Raw genomic sequence first — 21,690 nt, 5'->3', positions numbered from 1 at the left:
GATTACAGAGAGGTATAGTTTAAAAGGTACGAGAGCTCCATACACAGCAACAAATCCAGGCTTCCCTGTTGCTTAGCAACATGTGCAGGCATTCTGGCCACAGACCAAGCATCCCTGTTGCTTAGCAACAAGTGCACGAACCCCAGTTACACAGTCACAGATCCAGGAACTGCCACTAATATGAAGTAAAACTTATCTGAACCTACTCCTGAATTTTGCCGGTTAACAGAGATTTCCGGTTATTTAGGTGCTGGTTAAAAGAGAGTTTCCTGTAACTAGAATCTATGGATACAGGTGTGTGCATAGCATGCATCATGAGCTATACAGTCTATTTCTTGTGCTTCTAAATTTTAAAAAAATCTTTGAAATTATAATTTCCATTTAATAACCATTATATTTTTTTCCCATTTAGGCCAATGGAATGCTTAGTGCCAAACTAATCAACTGGCAGGCGAAATGCTTCGATGCAACTAAGGTGCCAGAATTTTTAGGTGACGATGACAACCCCCCATCTTATTCTTCCCGAACTCCTCAACCTTCTCCATTGATGGGAAGATACTCTGTGAGTGACTGATTTTTTTCGAGGGGGGAATCATTTATTTAGATATAACTCTTCTATGTAATTTTGCCCTAGTTAGCAATGGATAGAAGATTCCATTCAACAGCAAAAACTGCTGGTATTTCTGTAGTGTTCCTCTTTTAGTCTTTACAGGGCAGTTGACACACAAAGGAGAGGTGGTGGGGTGGGAAAGCATGGTAAAGCAGAAGTGTTCTTACGAAATCATAGAATCATAGAAAGTTACAGCACGGAAGGAGGCCATTTCAGCCCATCGTGTCCATGCCGGCCAACAAAGAGCTATCCAGCCTAATCCCACTTCCCAGCTCTTGGTCCATAGCCCTGCAGGTTACAGCATCCTAAGTGCACATCCAAGTACTTTTAAAATGTGGCTAGGGTTTCTGCCTCTACCACCCTTTCAGGCAGTGAGTACCAGACCCCCACCACTCTCTGGGTGAAGAAATTTCCCCTCAAATCCCCTCTAAACCTTCCACCAATTACTTTAAATTTGTGCCCCCTGATTTTTGACCTCTGCTAAGGGAAATAGGTCCTTTCTATCCACTTTATCTAGGCCCCTCATAATTTTATACACCTCAATAAGGTCTCCCCTCAACCTCCTCTGTTCCAAGGAAAGCAAACACAGCCTATCCAGTCTTTCCTCATAGCTAAGATTCTCTACTCCCGGCAACATCCTTGTAAATCTCCTCTGTACCCTCTCTAGTGCAATCACATCTTTCCTGTAATGTGGTGACCAGAACTGCACGCAGTACTCCAGCTGAGGCCTAACTAGTGTTTTATACAGTTGAAGCATAACCCCCCTGCTCTTGTATTCTATGCCATGGCTAATAAAGGCAAGCAATCCGTATACCTTCTTAACCACCTTATCTACCTGGCCTGCTACCTTCAGGGATCTGTGGACATGCACTCCAAGGTCCATTTGTTCCTCTACACTACTCAGTGTCCTACCATTTAATGTGTATTCCCTTTCCTTGTTAGCCCTCCCCAAATGCATTACCTTACACTTCTCCGGATTGAATTCCATTTGCCACTGTTCTGCCCACCTGACCAATTTATTGATATCTTCCTGCAGTCTACAGCTTCCTTCTTCAGTATCAACCACACAGCCAATTTTAATATGATCTGCAAACTTCTTAATCATACCCCCTATATTCAAGTCTAGATCATTGATATATACCACAAAAAGCAACGGACCTAGTACTGAGCCCTGCGGAACCCCACTGGAAACAGCCTTCCAGTCACAAAAACACCCATCAACCATTCCGCAGTATTTTGCTATTATATAACCATTACCCTCTACCATTTTTCAAATCTTTGAAAGTAGAAAGAGCTGCTGTAAGCTGTTTAGGAATGGAGTTCCAGAGTACAGAAGAATGGTAACTGAAAGAGAGGTTACCGATGATGGTAGAGGGAGGGACTGGAGACCAGGATAGTGCTGGAGGAGGTGTGTGTGCGTGGGTTGGCTAAGTGTGGCTGGAGGAGATTACTGAGATGGTGCGAAAGGACATAGATTTGATGGTGAGATGAGGATTTTGACATCAATTTTCTACTGCACCAGTGTTAATTTTTCCACTTCTCATGGCTCTCTGAGACTGACATTTTTTAAGCCAATTGTGGGCAGATTTGTGCTGGCTTGTCCCTCTAGAAATTGGTTTGAAGTGCTCAAATTAACAGCATTAAACTCTTACAGCTGGGAGAGAAGAGTGGACTGGATTTAAGCCATGGCTTAGAGTGAAATGACACTTCACTGACTCTTCTAATCCATGTACAAGAACAAAAAAGTATGTGAGAAGGCAGTGTGATTTAAGTATTTATTCTTATCAAGAATTTCTGGCTTGTAATTCTATACAAACAGCAATCAGTGAAGAGTATCAAATAGGAGTCTGCAGTCTTTGTTATTAAAATATCTGTAATAAAGACCAGTAAAGAAGTACTGTTGGTATGAAGGCTTCTGTAACAAAACAGTGTGTTTGCAACTACAGTACTCGAAACAGTCTTATTAAAAATGTACAGTTGGCTTGCAAATGTCCATGTTTACTGAAGCGTTAATATAAAAATGTTTGATTCACAAGGATACTGTTCAGCTTTTAAGATTTTCTATCAAGTCTTAAAATGTTATTTTCCAAGCTGTTATTCCCTCCTTGTTTTTCGCCCCTCCTTTCCTGAAGGTGCTGACTCTTGCTGGAGTACAGTTCCATGGGTGCGAACAGCCCTCTAGTACTGAAGCTAAGTGACTTTTCTTCCTGTGTAATCGTAGACAATGAGTGTCAGCAAGCTATTCAGCCATGGAGAGCTTCATAGACAAGCCAGTCCAGACCTTACCTAGCATCCACACTTATTTACTTTCCAGGATGGATAATAACCAGGGGTCGCAATTGTTTTTCGCCTCCCTAGCCCAGTGGTGCTGAGGCTGATTTATAGCACCCTAACTGCTACCCGAACTGAGATAGCTCAGCATAAAGCAGGAATTGAATCTGGGACCTTATTTGTTCCTTTCACAAATAGTGCTGTACTAAAAGAGGGAAAAACTTAGCATCTATTTTTAATTATCCTTGAATTTTGTAAAAGTACAGTTTAAAGCATAGACATTAAGGTAAATTCATAATTGTTGGATTTCTAAATGAAATTTAGAAGTATATACATACAAGGCAATGTTTTGGATGAGGCTGATAGAAAATATGTTCTTAATGCTCTGAATACTAAGCAATCATAAGTACAAAGCTGTGGCATCCAGGATTTGAAATGCATCCTTTTACTAATGTGATTTTTGCTGGGAATATCCTTACTTTTGTCATTCAAGGATTTTTTTTTGAAAAAGTTTGTTAAAATAAAATCTCTTAAAGATCTTAAAAATCTTAACATTCGAGCGCACAGTTTGGTACTGGGGCTTTTCTGTAATTGGGACAGGTTATTGAGTTGAATGACTGGTAGAATTCTCATGGGAAAATATTAGATCAAACCTTTCTAGTGGATGTTAGAATAGCACGTCAGTATAATTGCTGTATATGATGTAGGACTTATGAGAAAGTGTGGCAGTATAGACGGGGCAGAAGGCTGATCTTTAAATGACTAGTCACATGGTTTGTTTAGAAAACTTCAATGAAAGTTTTGTTTGCCTGGAACACTAGAAGGTCTAAAAGTAAAAAAGAAGTTGCAGCTGTTGGAAAATAGCAGGGTCATTGAAGAATGAGAAATTCTGTACTTTGTACTCTATTTTATACTTTGTCTACAGATATCAATATATCTTTTTTTGTTTGTTTTTCTTTTCATTCCTGGTATTTCTTTGCATTAAGTCCCAATCACCCATCACCTCTGTGCTCGCTGACCTACATTGGCGTCCAGTCCCTCAAGTGCCTCAACCTCGTGCTTAAATCCCTCCATGGCCTCACCCCTCTGTGTAACCTCCAAGAACTCTGCGTTCCTCCAACTTTGGGCTCCTGTGTATCCCTGCCCCTTTGCCCCGCTATTGGCAACCGTGCCTTCAGCCGTCTAGGCCCTACACCTTGAAATTCCCTCCCTAAACCTCTCTGCCTTTTCACCTGCCAAGGGGCACTCCACTTGGTACATAAATCCCTAACAAGTACCTACTGTTTCTTTTTCTTCTGTAAATTTCTTATCCACATCCAGGTTTTTCCTTGAATTCCCACTACTTTCAGCCTTTTGTGAGGAACTTCACTGAAGGCTTCCTAGAAATCTAAGTATGCCATGTTCATGTGTTTTCTCAAAAAAGTCCAAGAGGCTAGTCAGACAGGATCTTCCCCTTATGAAGTGGTGTTGGCTAGATAATACTAGATTATCATGTATGCTGTTCATAATTAATTCCATTATTTTTCCAGTTATTGATGCAAGGCTGATGAGTCTGCAGTTACGCAGATTAGATTTATCTCAATTATTTAATATGGGTACATATTAACTTGTTCACATTCTAGTGCCCAAGAACCTGGTGACCTGGTTCCTAACTTCAACAAGAGCTAAATCAGGCCTTTGTTTTTAAACACAACTGAAAGAAAGAAAGAAACTGCAACCCAGAAGCTACTTAATTATAACATACCAAACCATTGTATGTGAACAAACCAATAATAATAAAATGGTTTCCTAGGCACATGACTCTACATTACAGAATAATTTAAAAATACCACCAGCTCCTCCTGGAAGAATTCACAAAAGTCCTCTGCCAGATATGTTCAACAACCCAACTGCTCAACGCATGGCTTCCATTGAGAGAAACACAGATGCATTAGGTAAGGAATGGAATTTAACAAGTGTTCTCTAAGTGTAAGGTTTCAGTACAATCCAAGTAATGTTGCCTAAATTGATCCTTTCTTAATACAATTCAGGTTTCTAAGAGTGATGTGAGCAAGGAGTTCTGGTTATACTGCCTGTCAGTGTCACAATAGAATGGAAGAAGGCAAAGCTCCACGCACACATATTCAAACACGTGCATCGACCACTATTTACCAGCCTTTAACTACCAGTGAGACTTTTTAGTGATTTGAAAAGTGTTGATAGATAAGTCTTTAGAAATTGACTATGTGCTGGTTCAATAAGCATAATAGATTTTGATTTTTTGGGGGTTTAAAATGGGTTTTGCACCAAAGAAGTTATTTCAGCCAGTATGAAGTAAAGTGAGATTATCTCTTGGCAGTGAGCACTTGCTTGAATTCTGTTTTTGTAATTAAATCTGATTATAAAAAGAGACCTAACTTGCACTCTTGGGTAACTGAAGCTAATTCTGCTCTCGATGGAGAAGAGGTTAAAGGGGATGGATGCAACTCAAACTTTCACAATGCTGAAGGCAACGGAGATAATTTGTAGAAAATCAACATAGAGTTCTAGAGGGCATAATTATGTGTTGAAGAAAGCATAAGAGCAAAACTAAAGAAATAACTTCCTTATACTGGGTTATGGGTTTATAGTGCAGACTGCCACTTAATATGGCACTTTCTGGCTCTTGGAAATGCTCATAATGGAATTGGGTTATTTCTTTGATTCAACAGATAGTGGATGTATATGGCAGGACAACCTTTGAGTTCTGAATCTGTACTTTCCTCATTCCTATGTTGTTACCTTTTAAATGTTATGGTAAAACTTTATATAATTATAGACTAATAATTGAATAAATTGCAGCCTAAACACGATACAGAAAGCTACTTGACTGCTTTTAACTTCCCAAATGTGACATTTAGAATTTGTATTTGCCCTATTTTGTAATTGTGGCATTCGTAGACATATTCAGGTGCAGATTATATGAATGTTGAGGAGATCATGAAGTAATGAATCGGATTTACCTTTCCACAGAGGACATCAATCTATCAAGATCCATTTCTGTTGCAACTGGACTGAATATGGTTCAGAGGCCAAAGGTGAAAAGCATTTTTCCGCACACTGCAGGAAATAACAAGAATATGTTGAGCTTCGCAGAAGGTGATGTGTTAACACTTCTTATACCAGAGGAAAAAGATGGCTGGCTGTATGGAGAACATGACATGACCAAAATGTGAGTCCCATTTGTCTTGGAAATCATTACAAAGTAAGAAATATTGTACTTGTATCACATTAGGAACAGGAGTAGGCCATTCAGCCCCTCAAGTCTGCTTCGCCATTCAATTAAATCATGCCTGTGTCTCAAGTCCATCTACCCGTCTTGGCTCCATATCCCTTGATAACTTTACCTAATGAAAAATATTAGATGCGTTAATTTATTAGAACACATGTACTGTATATAAATTGTGTTAAAGGACAAAAGTGTAAAAAATTCAAATATGCTTTTAAAACTGCATTAAGTTTTGTAGACCACCATCTCACTTCAGATGAACTATGTAATGGCTATTTCTAAAGCTTGTTCTCTTCCAACCTTCAATCCAGCTCCTAACTCAATAGTCCCAAATCTGAGGGTCCCAGAAAACCCAGCAGCTGATGGCCACTGATGTTGACCAATGTTCCCTCTAATTTTTATTTTTGGTGTGCGGTCCCTTTAAATTTGCTGTGTGGCCACTATGCACGGTATCTTTTCTAATGGTGAGCGGCCTGCGCGGGGCCTCCTGATTGATGCGCGCCCACGCAGCTTAGGGGGAACATTGATGGTGACCCTGTCCCAAATCTCAAATTTCCATAACTAAGGCAAGTGGTTCACACCTGTACAGATACATATACATGAGAGGCTCCCACCCCGTTATGTCTGCAGTCATTGGAGGCCACCCAGCCACTTAAGTAAAGAAACCCCAAGACCCAGGAATGGCCAAAGATAATGGGTAAGCTTTATTTTTTAAAGAATTCTCTGAAGGGAGCACAGGGCCAGCATTTCAAAGGTAATCGATTCCCCCTCAGCTGGTCTAGATTCCAGTGAGAGTATTGGAAGGTTTGCTGGCTGGAATTCCTGGGGTATCCTTGGGGCCCCCCAGACACGCCCCTAAAGTCTCTACTAGAAAGAAGGGGAGCAGGCAGAAGACTCGTTTGCCCACCATACATACCCCTACCCCACTCCAACCGGAATTTAGAACAGATCAGAAATGGGGCAGAAAGCTGGTGGATCCAGGTAATGCCCCAAATTCCTGTTGCCTTCTGGTAACCCAGGAATTTTGGTCCCAGTGTGTCTAATTCTAATTTAAAGTAAAAATCAACATAGCATGAATAGCATTCTGTTCCACATCTGTACTGGGGGAGGGAAATGTGTTCTCTAGTCTTGCTGGAAGCTTGTTAATTTTGTGCCTGCATCTTCTACTTCTGTTCTAACAGTTTAACTGAATATGGAATGGTCTTCATAACAAATCCCATTGAATAATTAGATTCAAATGAATAACACCTATCTTAATATGTTTAGGCCCATAAATATAAATAAGATATTGAAGGGGATCCACATCTTGCTATTCATACAGAATAAATTATGTTCAATTAGAATCAGAGTAATTATGACTTGTTTTAAATCTCCACATTAATAGTTTGAGTTGTAAGAAGACTGACTTCATTGAATTGCAGCTTGCTGTGTTCACTTTTTTTTACTCATTCATTCTTGGGCAAGCTGCACTGCAAGTCATCTACAGAAGCAAAAAGTGACCTGCCATCTTCCTCATGTTTGCTTGCTGGTGTACAAAGTAGTTTCTGTGTTATGACTATTCTAATATGCTTAGGTGATAGATAAAGTGGCAAATTGTCCTCGGTGAGCATGGATTAAAGTAACTACAGTTTAAGATGAGTTTAGTTATGCTATTGTTCACAGCGCGCTGTTTTTAATCATTAGTTTTCTAATTGTTTGTGTTTTAATGTAAAAAGGGCAATCACTCTGCATTAGCAAGGTTACTAATGAGTCCACAGGCTATAAAATAAGAATGGAATTTTCCCACATACATGGTCAATGGAGAGAAAATACGCATCTAACTTTTTACGGCAGTAATTAAAAAAACTGTACAAAACTCTCACTGCATTTATTGAGCAGTAAGCTCTGCAACAAATTATTTTCTGTTCAGGCTTACTTAGTCATTAATGGTGTACTACAATCAAGTATAAACAGGAAGTGCAATGAATAATGTATTACAGTGACGACATCTCGTGCTTGCACGCATGAGAGTAAACACAATTTATAATTCATGAGGTCCACCAAACTTATTTTAAATATATAACTGGAAAACACCTTTTGCCCTTGAGGATTTTTAAAAAATAATTTTCTTACACCATTGCATATATGGTTTTTTTATTGTTTCACTAACATTTTAACTGCATTTGACTGTAACTTTATGCAGAATACCTTCATTTTGTTGGCCATTCGGTTCAATCTTTTTTGCTTCAGGCTAACATCGATCATGACTTCAAGGTGGTATTTACCAAATATAATAATGGGCTACTGAAAGAATTGGGCTTTTTAAAATTATTCATTCTTTGAATGTGGGCATCACTGGCAAGGCCAGCAATTATTGCCCATCCTTAGTTGCCCTGAGAAACTGGTGGTCAGCCGTCACCTTGAACCACTGCAGTCAATGTGGTGAAGGTACTCCCACTATGCTGTTAGGTAGGGAGGATTTTGACCCAGTGACAATAACCAATCTATTTTCTTAATGCAGAACCACTGAACATTTATCATAGAATTGCATGCTTGCTACAAAAAAAATTGACTGGCACAGATCAAATGAACATAATTGTTGAAAATCTGTTCATTGCTCCTGCTGATCAGTATGGTTAAGTTTTGGGCATCAGTGATGTTCATTGTGTATATGCAATTCCTATTGGTGTGCAGCAATGTGTGCTGAATTGATGGTACAATGTGGAAAAACAGATTGTGAATTTTTCTGTAATTCACTATTCATAATCGCCCTTTAGGACATCTGTGTCACACAGCGCTACATTCAAACACCTGCAACATCGAAGGAATTGACTGTCAAACTAATGTAATGAATACTGAATGCAATCTAAATATTGTTTATAATACTGGATGATTTTCAGTGGCTTGCTGAATGATAATCTAGTCCTTAAGTTTCAGATGACTAACAACCTGTTCAAGCTTCACTCTTGTGGTTTCTGATGTTATTTGAACTCTTCTATTGGATTGCTTTTTTTAATTCACAGACAGCCATCCACTATCCTCTGTTACCTTCCGTTGCATTAGAATTTGTAGAATTTCAGAGGCTCGTGTTTATGCTCCTGAGAATCAGTTTACTATCAATAAGTATTGCTGCAATAACAAAAGGATCATAGCAGTCAGAGCTTTGTGGGGGAATTTTAACCCCAGGACGGACGGGAGCAGAAGGTAGGGTGGGTGGGAGGGGATGGTGACGGGTAGGAGCAGAAGGTGGGAGGCGATGGTGGTTACTAATTCAAAAATCTGAAACTTGACCCCCAACCTGCCTCCACTTCCGGTTTTAACGGAGGCAGTTTGGGGTGCAGGTGACTAACTGCTCTCCAGAGGCGGGTCCGTCATTTAAATATTTTAATGAGGCTGCGTGCCTCAAATTATAGCACAGTTTTAAATTTAATGGCTGCGGGCCAAATTTCCTAGAGCACGGGAAACCGGGCAGCTGAAGGGAGGCGAGAACGGCTGGATCCAGCAGGTGAGTACCTTCCAGCACAGCTTGTGGGTCAGGAGGAGCATGTGCTTCCCCCCCGGCCCCCTCAAGCTAACCTGCCTCCCTCCCCCCATGATCGGACACTCCTCCCTGCAATCCGATGCTCCTCCATTACCTCCACCCCTCCAATCTGTGATCTCGCCCCCACCCACCCATCCTACGATGTCCTCCCTGGCCTCCCCACCCCCGATGTCATCCCCAGTCTGCGATCTTCTAACCCCGATGTTAAATTTGGCAGGGCCTCTGGGTTACCCGCATTTTCCGGCTGCTACAAGCCCCCCCCCCAGCCCCCAAACTCCTTCCCCGTAAATATCGGGGCCTTGGCTTCTAACTGTAGACTATAAAATTGTCTTTTTTTCTAAAGCACAAATGAAAGTCCTTATGGATTGAATTAGCAGGAATGAACAGTTGGATAATTTCAAGTTTTGCATTCATATCTCCCATAATTTTGTGTGGGTCAAATTATGAAAATCAAATTGGCTGGTTGCAAGTAGGAAGAGGCTGGAGGGCCTCCAGAAATCTCTAGAGTTCACTGGATCCTAAGTATAAATAAAAATATTTGCTGGAGTTGCTCCCAGCTACCAAGGCAATCTTGTTGCCAACAGCTTACCTGAGGGGACACGTTTATTGCAATTTAGCAATAGCCCATGCACAGAAAGGAGCAAAACTAGTAAACCATCCCTCTGTAAATCCATGGGGCTATTTTAAATAGGACAGGCCATTCCAGAGCCAAATTTAGTCAAAGTAAAGTGAAAAGATTTCTTGCTGTTCAAATTTTGAGACCAGTTCAGATTTGGAATGCTGTACAATACATGTAAATGCCAAAAACTGCAAACGGTGAATAATGTTCTCTCAAGTTCTTCTAAAGCTGTTCTTGAAAACTGTATAGAGGAATGTCAAATCTGTTGGCAATGTTTGCAGGATATTAATGTCCTAGTTTAATTACAACATACATTTTTGCTTCTTGTACAGGAGAGGCTGGTTTCCAACCTCCTACACCAGGCCATTAGAACAAGGTCCAGATATGTCATCTGCACCCAGGTAATGCATCTTGCAGCAACTGTAGTACTAAAATCTTTCAATCGCTACGTTGGTGACAAATTCTCATGTGTCTCTTTAATAATCAAACGTTTGAATTGCTATTTATAGCACTTTTTGTACTACTTTAAGGTTTTAAAAAGCTAAAGTCGCAATCACAGCTTTCAAACAACAGATTACTACCACAGCACCGAGGCTGTGCGAGTAGGAAGAATAATAATGGGTGTTGGCTGCATCTTACCAGATAAAGAAAAGTACTGGTTTTGCACATGCTAAACTCTGCTATGACTATTGTTTTCATATTGGTGTCACATGTCAGGAGTATAGGTGCAACTCAAAAAGGGAGGATCCAGTGAAGGTAAATTACTCCAGTTTGTGCAGTTGTTTTTGTGTTGCTGCTAGTGCTCTGGAATCATCACACTATGTAAACCAAAAGCAGTTCTGTGTAGTCTAAATATGTTATTACATTGCAGAACTACCACAATGTCTGCTGTAGAAACTGTCCTGTTTATATTGCAGGCTGATTTCTACAGCATCAGCTCCAAATATAAACAAATTAATCATTAACTGCATGCACGCACGGTTGTGGTTCTAAAGGTTGATGCATACATAGGAAACATAGGAGATAGGAGCAGGAGTAGGCCATTCGGCCCCTCGAGCCTACTCCGCCATTCAATGAGATCATGGCTGATCATCCAAACTCAGTACCCTGTCCCTGCCTTCTCCCCAAATCCCTTGATCCCTTTAGCCTTAAGAAATATATCTAACTCCTTCTTGAATATATTTAATGAATTGGCCTCTACTGCCTTCTGTGGTAAAGAATTCCACAGGTTCACCACTCTCTGGGTGAAGAAATTACTCCTCATCTCTGTCCTAAATGGCTTACCCCTTATCCTTAGACTGTGACCCCTGGTTCTGGACTCCCCGGCCATCGGGAACATCCTTCCTGCATCTAGTCTGTCTAGCCCTGTTAGAATTTTATAAGTTTCAATGAGATCCCCTCTCATTCTTCTAAACTCCAGCGAGTATAAGCCCAATCGACCCAATCTCTCTTCATACGTCATTCCTGTCATCCCAGGTATCAGCCTGGTGAATCTTCGCTGCACTCCCTCCATGGCAAGAATATCCTTCCTCAGATAAGGCGACCAAAACTGCACACAATACTCAAGATGTGGTCTCACCAAGGCCTTGTACAACTGCATCAAGACATCCTTGTTCCTGTACTCGAACCCTCTCGCTACGAAGGCCATCATACCATTTGCCTTCTTAACCGCCTGCTGCACCTGTATGCTTACCTTCAGCGACTGATGCACAAGGACACCCAGGTCTCGTTGCACTTCCCCTTCTCCCAATCTATTTCCATTCAGATAATAATCTGCCTTCCTGTTTTTGCCACCAAAGTGGATAACCTCGCATTTATCCACGTTATATTGCATCTGCCATGCATCTGCCCAATCACCCAACCTGTCCAAATCATACTGGAGTTTCTCTGCATCCTCCTCGCAGCACACACGCCCACCCAGCTTTGTGTCATCTGCAAACTTGGAGATATTACATCTAGTTCCCTCATCTAGATCATTAATATATATTGTGAATAGCTGGGGTCCTAGGACCGATCCCTGCGGTACCCCACTAGCCACTGCCTGCCACTCAGAAAAAGACCCGTTTATTCCAACTCTTTGCTTCCTGTCTGCCAACCAGTTCTCTATCCAAGTCAGTACCTTGCCCCCAATCCCATGTGCCTTAACTTTACACGCTAATCTCTTATGCGGGACCTTATCGAAAGCCTTCTGAAAGTCCAAATACACCACATCCACTGGTTCTCCCTTATCTATTCTACCAGTTACATCCTCAAAAAATTCCAGTAGATTTGTCAAGCATGATTTACCTTTTGTAAATCCATTTTGACTTTGTCCAATCCAGTCACTGTTTTCCAAGTGCTCTGCTATTACATCTTATCACAGGCTGGTGGGAGTGAAACTGCCAATTGTTTCACTGGTCTGTGCAGGATGCTGTCACAAACGCGGGCAAGCATCACCTCTTGGTAGCGTGCACTCTCCCACACTAGCACCACCCTGTTTGCTTTCAGTGACAGAACTGCTGTTAACAGCAAAGTGCATAGGGTATCGGGGGCACCTTCATGCTCCTCTCTGATGGTATGAGGATTATTATTCATAACAAAACATTTGTTAAGCATGGTTATGTGTAATGCTTTGTACTTTAAAAGGAATGCTGACAGCAAGACTCCCTCTTTGTGTAAGCCAACAACTTTCACATTCATTGAATCAGTAATAATAAGTATGATTGTGCAAAACTGTTGTAGGTGTATAAACTATCTTAAATATATTATTACAAAAGCAAAATACTGCAGATGCTGGAAATCTGAAATAAAAACAGAAAATGCTGGATCGGACAAAGTCAACATGGATTTACAAAAGGTAAATCATGCTTGACTAATCTACTGGAATTTTTTGACGATGTAACTGGTAAAATAGATAAGGGAGAACCAGTGGATGTGGTGTATTTGGACTTTTAGAAGGCTTTCGATAAGGTCCCACATAAGAGATTAGCGTGTAAAGTTAAGGCACATGGGATTGGGGGGAAGGTATTAACTTGGATAGAGAACTGGTTGGCAGATAGAAAGCAAAGAGTTGGAATAAACGGGTCTTTTTCAGAGTGGCAGGCAGTGACTAGTGGGGTACCGCAGGGATCGGTCCTTGGACCCCAGCTATTCACGATATATATTAATGATCTAGACGAGGGAACTAGATGTAATATCTCCAAATTTGCAGACGACACAAAGCTGGGTGGGCGTGTGTGCTGTGAGGAGGATGCCGAGAAACTCCAGGATGATTTGGACAGGTTGGGTGATTGGGCAGAAACATGGCAGATGCAATATAACGTGGATAAATGCGAGGTTATCCACTTCGGTGGCAAAAACAGGAAGGCAGATTATTATCTGAATGGCAATAGATTGGGAGAAGGGGAAGTGCAATGAGACCTGGGTGTCCTTGTGCACCAGTCGCTGAAGGTAAGCATGCAGGTGCAGCAGGCGGTTAAGAAGGCAAATGGTATGTTGGCCTTCATAGCGAGAGGGTTTGAGTACAGGAACAAGGATGTCTTGCTGCAGTTGTACAGAGCCTTGTTGAGACCACATCTTGAGTATTGTGTGCAGTTTTGGTCGCCTTATCTGAGGAAGGATATTCTTGCCATGGAAGGAGTTCAGAGAAGATTCACCAGGCTGATACCTGGGATGGCAGGAATGACGTATGAGGAGAAATTGGGTCGATTGGGCTTGTACTCACTGGAGTTTAGAAGAATGAGAGGGGATCTCATTGAAACTTATAAAATTCTGGCAGGACTGGACAGACTAGATGCAGGGAGGATGTTCCCGATGGTCGGGGAATCCAAAACCAGGGGTCACAGTCTAAGGATAAGGGGTAGGCCTTTTAGGACAGAAATGAGGAGGAATTTCTTCACCCAGAGAGTGGTGATCCTGTGGAATTCTCTACCACAGAAGGCAGTAGAGGCCAGTTCATTAAATATATTCAAGAAGGAGTTGGATATATTTCTTAAGGCTAAAGGGATCAAGGGGTATGGGGAGAAAGCAGGGACCGGGTACTGAACTTGGATGATCAGCCATGATCGCATTGAATGGCGGAGCAGGCTCGAGGGGCCGAATGGCCTACTCCTGCTCCTATCTTCTATGTTTCTATGAAATACTCAGCAGGTCAGGCAGCATCTGTGGAGAGAGAAGCAGAGTTAACGTTTCAGGTCGATGACCCTTTGTCAGAACTGGAAAAAGTTGGGGATGGAACAGGTTTTTAAGCAAGTGTAGGGGCAGGGAAAGGGGGGAGGGGAGGAAAGAACAAAAGGGAAGGCCTGTGATGGGTTGGAAGGCAGGAGAGATTAAGAGACAAAAGGGATGATGGTGCAAGGCAAAAGGAGATAATAATGGGACATGTTAAGAAACAAAAGATGACTCTAGATGAAGTGTAAATGGCAATGGCAGAATGATCAACAGCTGCCATGTGAGCGAGAGAGAGAAAAAAATGGGAAAAAAAGATAGGGGCAGAGGTTATGGTCTGAAATTGTTGAACTTGATGTTGAGTCCAGAAGGCTGTATAGTGCCTAATCGAAAGATGAGGCGCTGTTAACTATATTATTCCTGTTTCACTACATGCCTGCCTTGTAATGAGTTGCTAAACCAGTTCCTGAAATGATAATATCATACCTGCTGTTTTGTATATTTAAATAAGAGAGACGCCTGTTACAATTAATTGTGGCAAAGTCTGGCACAGCCACTTTTCTGTATCTATCTATATATATATAAACGGATCTGTCTCTGTCTGTCTGTCCTTCGGTGTGCGTCTGTCCGGCTATGCACTCGAAAGTTATAGAGCGTACCTACACGTGCGTTACATCAAAAGAAAGCTTACCATTCCAAAACGGTCGTAAGCGTATTTACGTTTCGGCCGGACAAAAATTGCGCCCGCGGTATCCAAAAAAGTTCAAAATTCCGCTCATTAGCATCTCATTATCCGCTCATTAGCGATAGAGTGACGTCGAGGTCGACCAATCGTACGCCGGGTTCCTGGCGCGTGCGGGCGGGCCCTCCTACAGTCGAGTGATGGGACAATTGACCAATCCTACGCTTCGGTGACCTGACGGTCGACCAATCGGTGCGTGTGTGGGCGGGCCTTAACGTTCTGAACCAAGGTGAGTGTCAGCCGTCTTGATTCCATTCTTTTTCCCGCTTTGTGTTTTTCTTTTCAAACCTACATTTCCAGCAAAAAAAAAATTGCTTTCATTAAATTGTTTTTAAAAAAACTTCATTCATTTGTAAATATTTTCTCTAACCTGAAGATTCTTTTTCCTACCTTTCCCTGTTTTTGTAAGGCCTCAGAACCTAGGCCTCAAAGCCTGGGCCTCTCCTGCCCAGCCATGCCCGAGCTAGGTAATTGTCCCACGGCTTCTGCTAAGCTCCCCCCGCCCCCCCCCCCCCACCGTCGTCACGTTACCCGGGGCAACGGCATCAGCCACGAGGGTCACGGGACATACACAGGCGTCCCTCTCTGTTCCCCGCTCGGCTCGGGCGGGGGGGGGGGCGGGGCTCTCCGGAGTGCGGATCTCGGGCGGGGCTTGGAGAGCGGGAAGGGTTACCCCGGCAACCGGGCCCGCCGGCCGTCTCTCAGCCGCAATCGGTGGTCTTGAAGCCAGCTCGGGAGGGCGGGGCTCCGGAGAGCGGGAGGGCGGGGCTCCGGAGAGCGGGAGGGCGGGGCTCCGGAGAGCGGGGGGGGGGGCTCCGGAGAGCGGGGGGGCGGGGCTCCGGAGAGCGGGGGGGGGGGGCTCCGGAGAGCGGGGGGGCGGGGCTCCGGAGAGCGGGGGGGGCGGGGCTCCGGAGAGCGGGGGGGCGGGGCTCCGGAGAGCGGGGGGGCGGGGCTCCGGAGAGCGGGGGGGCGGGGCTCCGGAGAGCGGGGGGGCGGGGCTCCGGAGAGCGGGGGGGCGGGGCTCCGGAGAGCGGCGGGGGCGGGGCTCGGGACGTCGGCGGGGCTCGGGACGTCGTGGGGGCGGGGCTCGGGACGTCGGGGGGGGCGGCGGTCGGGGGGCGGGGCTCGGGACATCGGGGGATGGGGCTACCCCCCTCCCCCTACCCCCCTCCCCTTACCCCCTACCCCCCTCCCCTTACCCCCCTCCCCCTACCCCCCTCCCAATACAATACAATACAATACAAATCGCTTTATTGGCATGATAAGGTACATCTTATGTTGCCAAAGCATCAAAATACATTTATGGTTGAACACATAAACGCGGTTCCATTCATAGTGTATAAACAGGTATATCCCTGAGTTTATAAATATACATTCGCCTTGTTTATATATACTCTTGTCTTAGTTTACTGGTTGTCCCTCTGTTCATGGCAAGCTGTAACATAGTGTGCCGCCAGTGTTACACAGCTTCTCTCCTCCCCCAGTAGGAAAGGGAGTTTTTGGTTGTCAGTCAGATTTCTGAATTCAGGGCATATTTGTGAGAATTTTTGGTAGAAATTCTCTCTGATGCCCTGATATTTTCCACAGGCTGTGAGGAAGTGCATCTCTGTCTCAACTACTCCCTGACTGCAGTGAGAGCATATCCTGTCTTCTCTTGGCAGCCTGGTCTGCCTGTGTCTGCCTTTTTCGATCGCTAGGCTATGTTCGCTAAGTCTGTACCTTGTCAAGGTTCTTCTCAGTTTGTTATCCTTTACCATGGTCAGGTAATCAGCTATGTTGTATTGTCTGTTTAGGGCCAAGTAGCAATTGAGTTTGCTTTGGGTTTTTGTTGTTTCTGCCCAATATGTCAGATATTTTTCCTTTTGCTTAGCGACGATTGTGTTGGGTCGAATTCTTTGTGTTACCCTGTCACTGTCCTGGGGCTGGTTATTGTTAGTATTGTTAGTAGTTACTTCACTGAGTCCCAGGACTAGTTGACTGAGGGTATTCTTCTTTATGGTCAGCTCTTGGCATTTCAGGGCGTCGTAGTGATAGCATTGGGGGTTGCTCATTTGTAGGTGATTCCAAAATTTGGTGGCTCTTTTTTGGATAGTGATTATTAATGGGTATTGGCCTAGTTCCGCCCTGCATGCGTTGTTTACTGTTTTCCTTTGAGTCCGGAGGATACTTTTACAGAATTCCGCATGTAGGATCTCAATTGGGTGTTTGTCCCATTTTGCAAAATCTTGTTCTGTTAGTGGTCCCCAGACCTCACTGCCATAGAGTGCAATTGGTTCAATTACTGATTTGAAAATTTTGAGCCAAATGCTAATTGGGATTTCTATTTGGATTGATTTTTTGATGGCATAGAAAGCCCTTCTTGCTTTCTCTTTCAGTTCATTCACAGCCAGTTTGAAGTTTCCCGTAGAACTGATTTTTAAGCCCAAGTATGTGTAGTGAGTGGTTTGTTCAATTTTGGTTGTTCCTACTGTGAAATTTATTGTGGGTCCATGTTGTTTGGATCTTTGCTGGAACACAAGGACTTTGGTTTTTTGGGGATTTATTGTCAGGGCCCAAGTCTGGCAGTACGACTCCAGCAGGTCCAGGTTCTGCTGTAGACCCTCCTTAGTTGGTGACAGCAGAACCAGGTCGTCGGCAGAGAGGAGGAATTTAACCTTGGATTCATATAGGGTGAGGCCGGGTGCTGTAGATTGTTCAAGTAGTTTTGCCAATCCATTAATGTCAATATTAAAGAGTGTCGGTGAGATTGGCGAGCCCTGCGTCACCCCCTGCCCCTGTGGGAAGTATTTTGTTTGTTTGTCTCCAATTTTAACTGCACATTTATTGTTTGTATACATTGATTTAATTACATCATATGTTTTCCCTCCTACCCCGCTTTCGATAAGTTTCAGGAATAAACCGTCATGCCAGATGGAGTCGAAAGCCTTCTGGAAATCTACAAAGCATGCGTAGATTTTGCTTTTGTTATGGTGAACGTGTTTGTCAATTAGGGTCTGTAGGGTGAAGATATGATCGGATGTTCTATAGTTTGGCAGGAATCCAATTTGGCTTTTACTCAAGACATTGTGCTCTTCAAGGAAGTTTATAAGTCTTTTGTTTATGATGCTACAGAATACCTTCCCCAGGTTACTGTTTACACAGATGCCTCGATAGTTGTTTGGGTCGATTTTGTCCCCACTTTTGTATATGGGTGTTATGAGTCCTTTGTTCCAGATGTCAGGGAAATAACCGACACTCAGAACCAAGTTGAAGAGTTTTAGGATAGCCAGTTTCAGTTTGTCGTCTGCGTGTTTAATCATCTCGTTTAGTATGCCGTCTGTCCCGCAAGCTTTTCCTGGTCGCAGGTCCTTGAGTTTTTCAAGAAGTTCTTTTTCTGTTATTATAGCGTCTAGCGAGTTTTGGTTATCTTTTATGGCCAATTCAAGCTTTTCCAGTTTTTTGCGTATTTGGTGTTGCTCTGGTCTTAGTGTGTTTTCTGGTATAATTTTTCAAAGTGGTTTACCCATGTGTCCCCATTTTGAATGGACAAATCGTCGTGTTGTTTTTTTGTGTAGTGTTTTCAAGTTGTCCCAGAAACAATTGGAATCAATGGATTCCTCCATGGAGCTGAGTGTATTCTTAATAAATTGCTCTTTTTTGGTTCTGAGTGTGTTTCTGTATTGTGTTAGTGTCTGACAATAAGTAAGGCATAATTCCTCGTTTTCTGGATGTCTGTGTTTTTGGTTTGATATTTTTCTAAGTTTTTTCCTCATGTTATGGTAATCATGGTCAAACCATTTTTCATAGTTTTTTGTTTTGGGTTTGTTCTTGCGAGCTTTCAAGTTTGCATTTGTTGCCAAATTATCAAAAATATTGTTTAGTTTACTAACTGCCCGGTTTACGCCTTCTTTATTGTGAGTGTATATGTTATCCAGAAAGGTGTCTAAGAGAGCTTGAGTTGATGCATTGCTAATTGTTTTCTGGTATTTTTCCGTGTCATTTTTGGCCCATCTGTATGATTTTTTGGTGTTGTACAGTTTACTGGGTTGTGTTTCTATGTTGTTTGTTTCTGTCTTTTTGAGAAACATAGTAATTTGACTGTGATCTGACAGTGTTGTTTGTGGTTTGACTGTGAATGCTCTGAAAGAGGATGGGTCTAAGTCTGTAATCATATAGTCTACTGTGCTGCAGCCAAGAGGTGAGCAATAGGTCGATCTTCCTAGGAGGTCTCCTATGAACCTACCATTGACAATGTACAGACCCAGGTTTCGACAGAGCTGTAGTAGCTGTTTTCCGTTGGTATTTGACTGCTTGTCGCAGTTATGCCTGTATGGAAGGGAAGGGATGTCAAAGTGGTTATTCCCGAATACGTAATTGTTTCCCTGATTATTGGTGAAGTCTGGTTCTTCGCCCGTTCTTGAATTGAGGTCCCCACAGATCAACACGTTCCCCTGGGCCTGGTATTGGATCATTTCCCCCTCCATGTTGGAGAAGGTGTCCTCTTTAAAGTACGGGGAATCGATTGGAGGGATATAAAGTGCGCAAATGTAAACATCTTGGGTGTTTGAGATAATCTCCCTCTCAAGTTTGAGCCACATATGGTTTTCGCCCTTTTTTATAAATTTGATGTAATTCTTAAGTTCTGTTTTAAACCAGATCAGTATGCCTCCGGAGTCTCTGCCTTGGGTTACACTTGGTAATTTATTGGAGGGGACCACCAGCTCAGTGTACCCTTGGGGACAGCCAGTGTGTCCTTTTCCTTTATACCAAGTTTCCTGTAAAATGATAATATCTAGATCTTTAGTTTCTTCTATGAACTCTGTGGTCCTACTCTTCACTTCTAGCACTGAAGAGCGTAGACCTTGGATATTCCAGGTCGAAATATATAAGGATTTCATGTTAAGTTTGATCTTTTTCTATGATAGGTTAAAGAGTGGTACGTGTTTGTCGTGTCTAAGTGTGGGGAAAAAAAAGATCACCTCAGTTGTCCATAAAAGTTAATACAATTTGGTTACAGTTCTTTCTATTAATTAGTCCTTGATCCATAAGGCGGAAGTAGATGCTGCTGCACATCTGCTTATTGTCTCTTAATGGATTGTTTCTGTCTGAGGTATTGCGTACGTCCTGTGCATCTCTCCCTCTGTCTGGCTGGGGGCGGTCCTATTCCCCTGTGGGACAGGAGTGGTGCAGGTCTGATATTGTTGATCCTCTCTGGTCTCGGTTGGTGTGGTGGTGGTCTTTGTAGTGTTCCTGATATGTACCCCGCTGATCTCTGGTGGTCGGGTGGGGGTCCTCTTGGAGTCTGGGTATGGACCCGGTTAAAAGCGACGTCCTTCAGGGCTTTAGCAAAGATCGATATTCTTTGCCTTTGGATGTGGACGTGGTCGTAAAGACATTCTTCATCGAGGGTGGGGTGTTGGGCCAGGTGTACGTTGTGGTTTGATTCGCAGTCTCTTGCTATGCTGGCATTTATCTCATGAATTGTGTTGTTGTTGAAGTCTGTTCTCGGCAATATTGTGGAAACAGTGATTCTAGTGTTTGGAAATGTACTGCTTGCCTTCCTAATCATTGCTCTGAGCGATGTTGCTACCTCTTTCTGTTTGGCCTTTAGGTCATTTGTGCCCGTGTGTATTATTATGTGTTGGGGGAGCCTAATCTGGCTTTGGTCAGCCATCCCATGGCTCTGTCTGTTGTTGGGCACCAAATCTTTTCTACTTTACTTCTAGGGAAGAGCTTTTTCTCCCATAGAAATTTCCCATTTGAGTCTGAGTATTACGACGTCAGCCTTGTTTGTGTTTACTGTCTGGTGGCTTTCGCCTGGACTCATAGTGTGTGTGCTGGGCTGGGGTGTCTGGTGTGTGCGTACCTCTTGTGAGCGGCTCGCTTGTGGTTCCACGGTGGTGGGGGAAGATTGCGAATCAGTATGCTGGTCGGTCTGTGTGGCACCCCTTGTATTGTGTGTCTGTTGCTTTTGTTCCGTGTGGGAGTGCAGCCGTTCCGTCCGGCTCTGTCTTGTCTTATCTCTAGCCTCTGGTTGCTGGTCTAATGGTGTTTTCTCTCCTCTATGGCTCTCTTCTTTTTCCTGCAGCTCTTTCACCTGATTCCTAAGTAGATTCACCTGTTTCTCAAGTAGATTCAGCTCTCTCTTGTGTCTCTCCCTCTCCTGCTTTTGTTCGTCATTCAATTTGAGGAACTCCTCTCTAAGTTTCACCATCTCTATCTCTAATTGATTAAATTTATCTTTTGGTTGTATCTGGCTGTGTGATCCCTGGGTATGTGTCTGGTCGGCCCTGGAAGGCTCACTCACTTCCTGGCTAAGCTGGTCGGGAATGGCAGGGGGACTATGTGTGGCTTCCTCCCTGGTAGTTATGCTGGGGTTTGTCAGTTGTATCGTGTGGCTGTGGTTCCCCGGGGTTAGTGTCTGGTTTGAACTGTGTGGCTCGTTCACCTCCTGACCAGGCAGATTTTCTCCTGGTAAGTTGTCAATGTTGGGGGGAGTGCGGGCCACTCTGAGGTTGTTCTTTCCCCTCGTAGTTAATTTTTTCAGTGTCCTGAA

General features: G+C 43.2%; 1 protein-coding gene across 2 annotated transcripts in view; it reads left to right on the top strand.

Moving 5' to 3' along the window:
- The window catches only part of baiap2l1a (BAR/IMD domain containing adaptor protein 2 like 1a), a 166,684-nt gene that overhangs the window by 92,670 nt on the left and 52,324 nt on the right, over window positions 1-21,690 (top strand). For both annotated transcript variants that reach the window (XM_086001132.1, XM_086001131.1), the window contains 4 exons: window positions 413-562; window positions 4,674-4,815; window positions 5,873-6,071; window positions 10,600-10,668. In XM_086001132.1, coding sequence (XP_085857258.1) covers window positions 413-562; window positions 4,674-4,815; window positions 5,873-6,071; window positions 10,600-10,668 — 560 coding nt within the window. The remainder of the gene's footprint in view (window positions 1-412; window positions 563-4,673; window positions 4,816-5,872; window positions 6,072-10,599; window positions 10,669-21,690) is intronic.

This window comes from Somniosus microcephalus, chromosome 11 (assembly GCF_052327205.1).
Source record: "Somniosus microcephalus isolate GS21.2 chromosome 11, FLI_Smic_1.0, whole genome shotgun sequence".
In the NCBI taxonomy this organism is placed as follows: Eukaryota; Metazoa; Chordata; class Chondrichthyes; order Squaliformes; family Somniosidae; genus Somniosus; species Somniosus microcephalus.
Note: the sequence above shows the minus strand (reverse complement) of the source record. Positions and strands in the feature narration are given on the sequence as shown.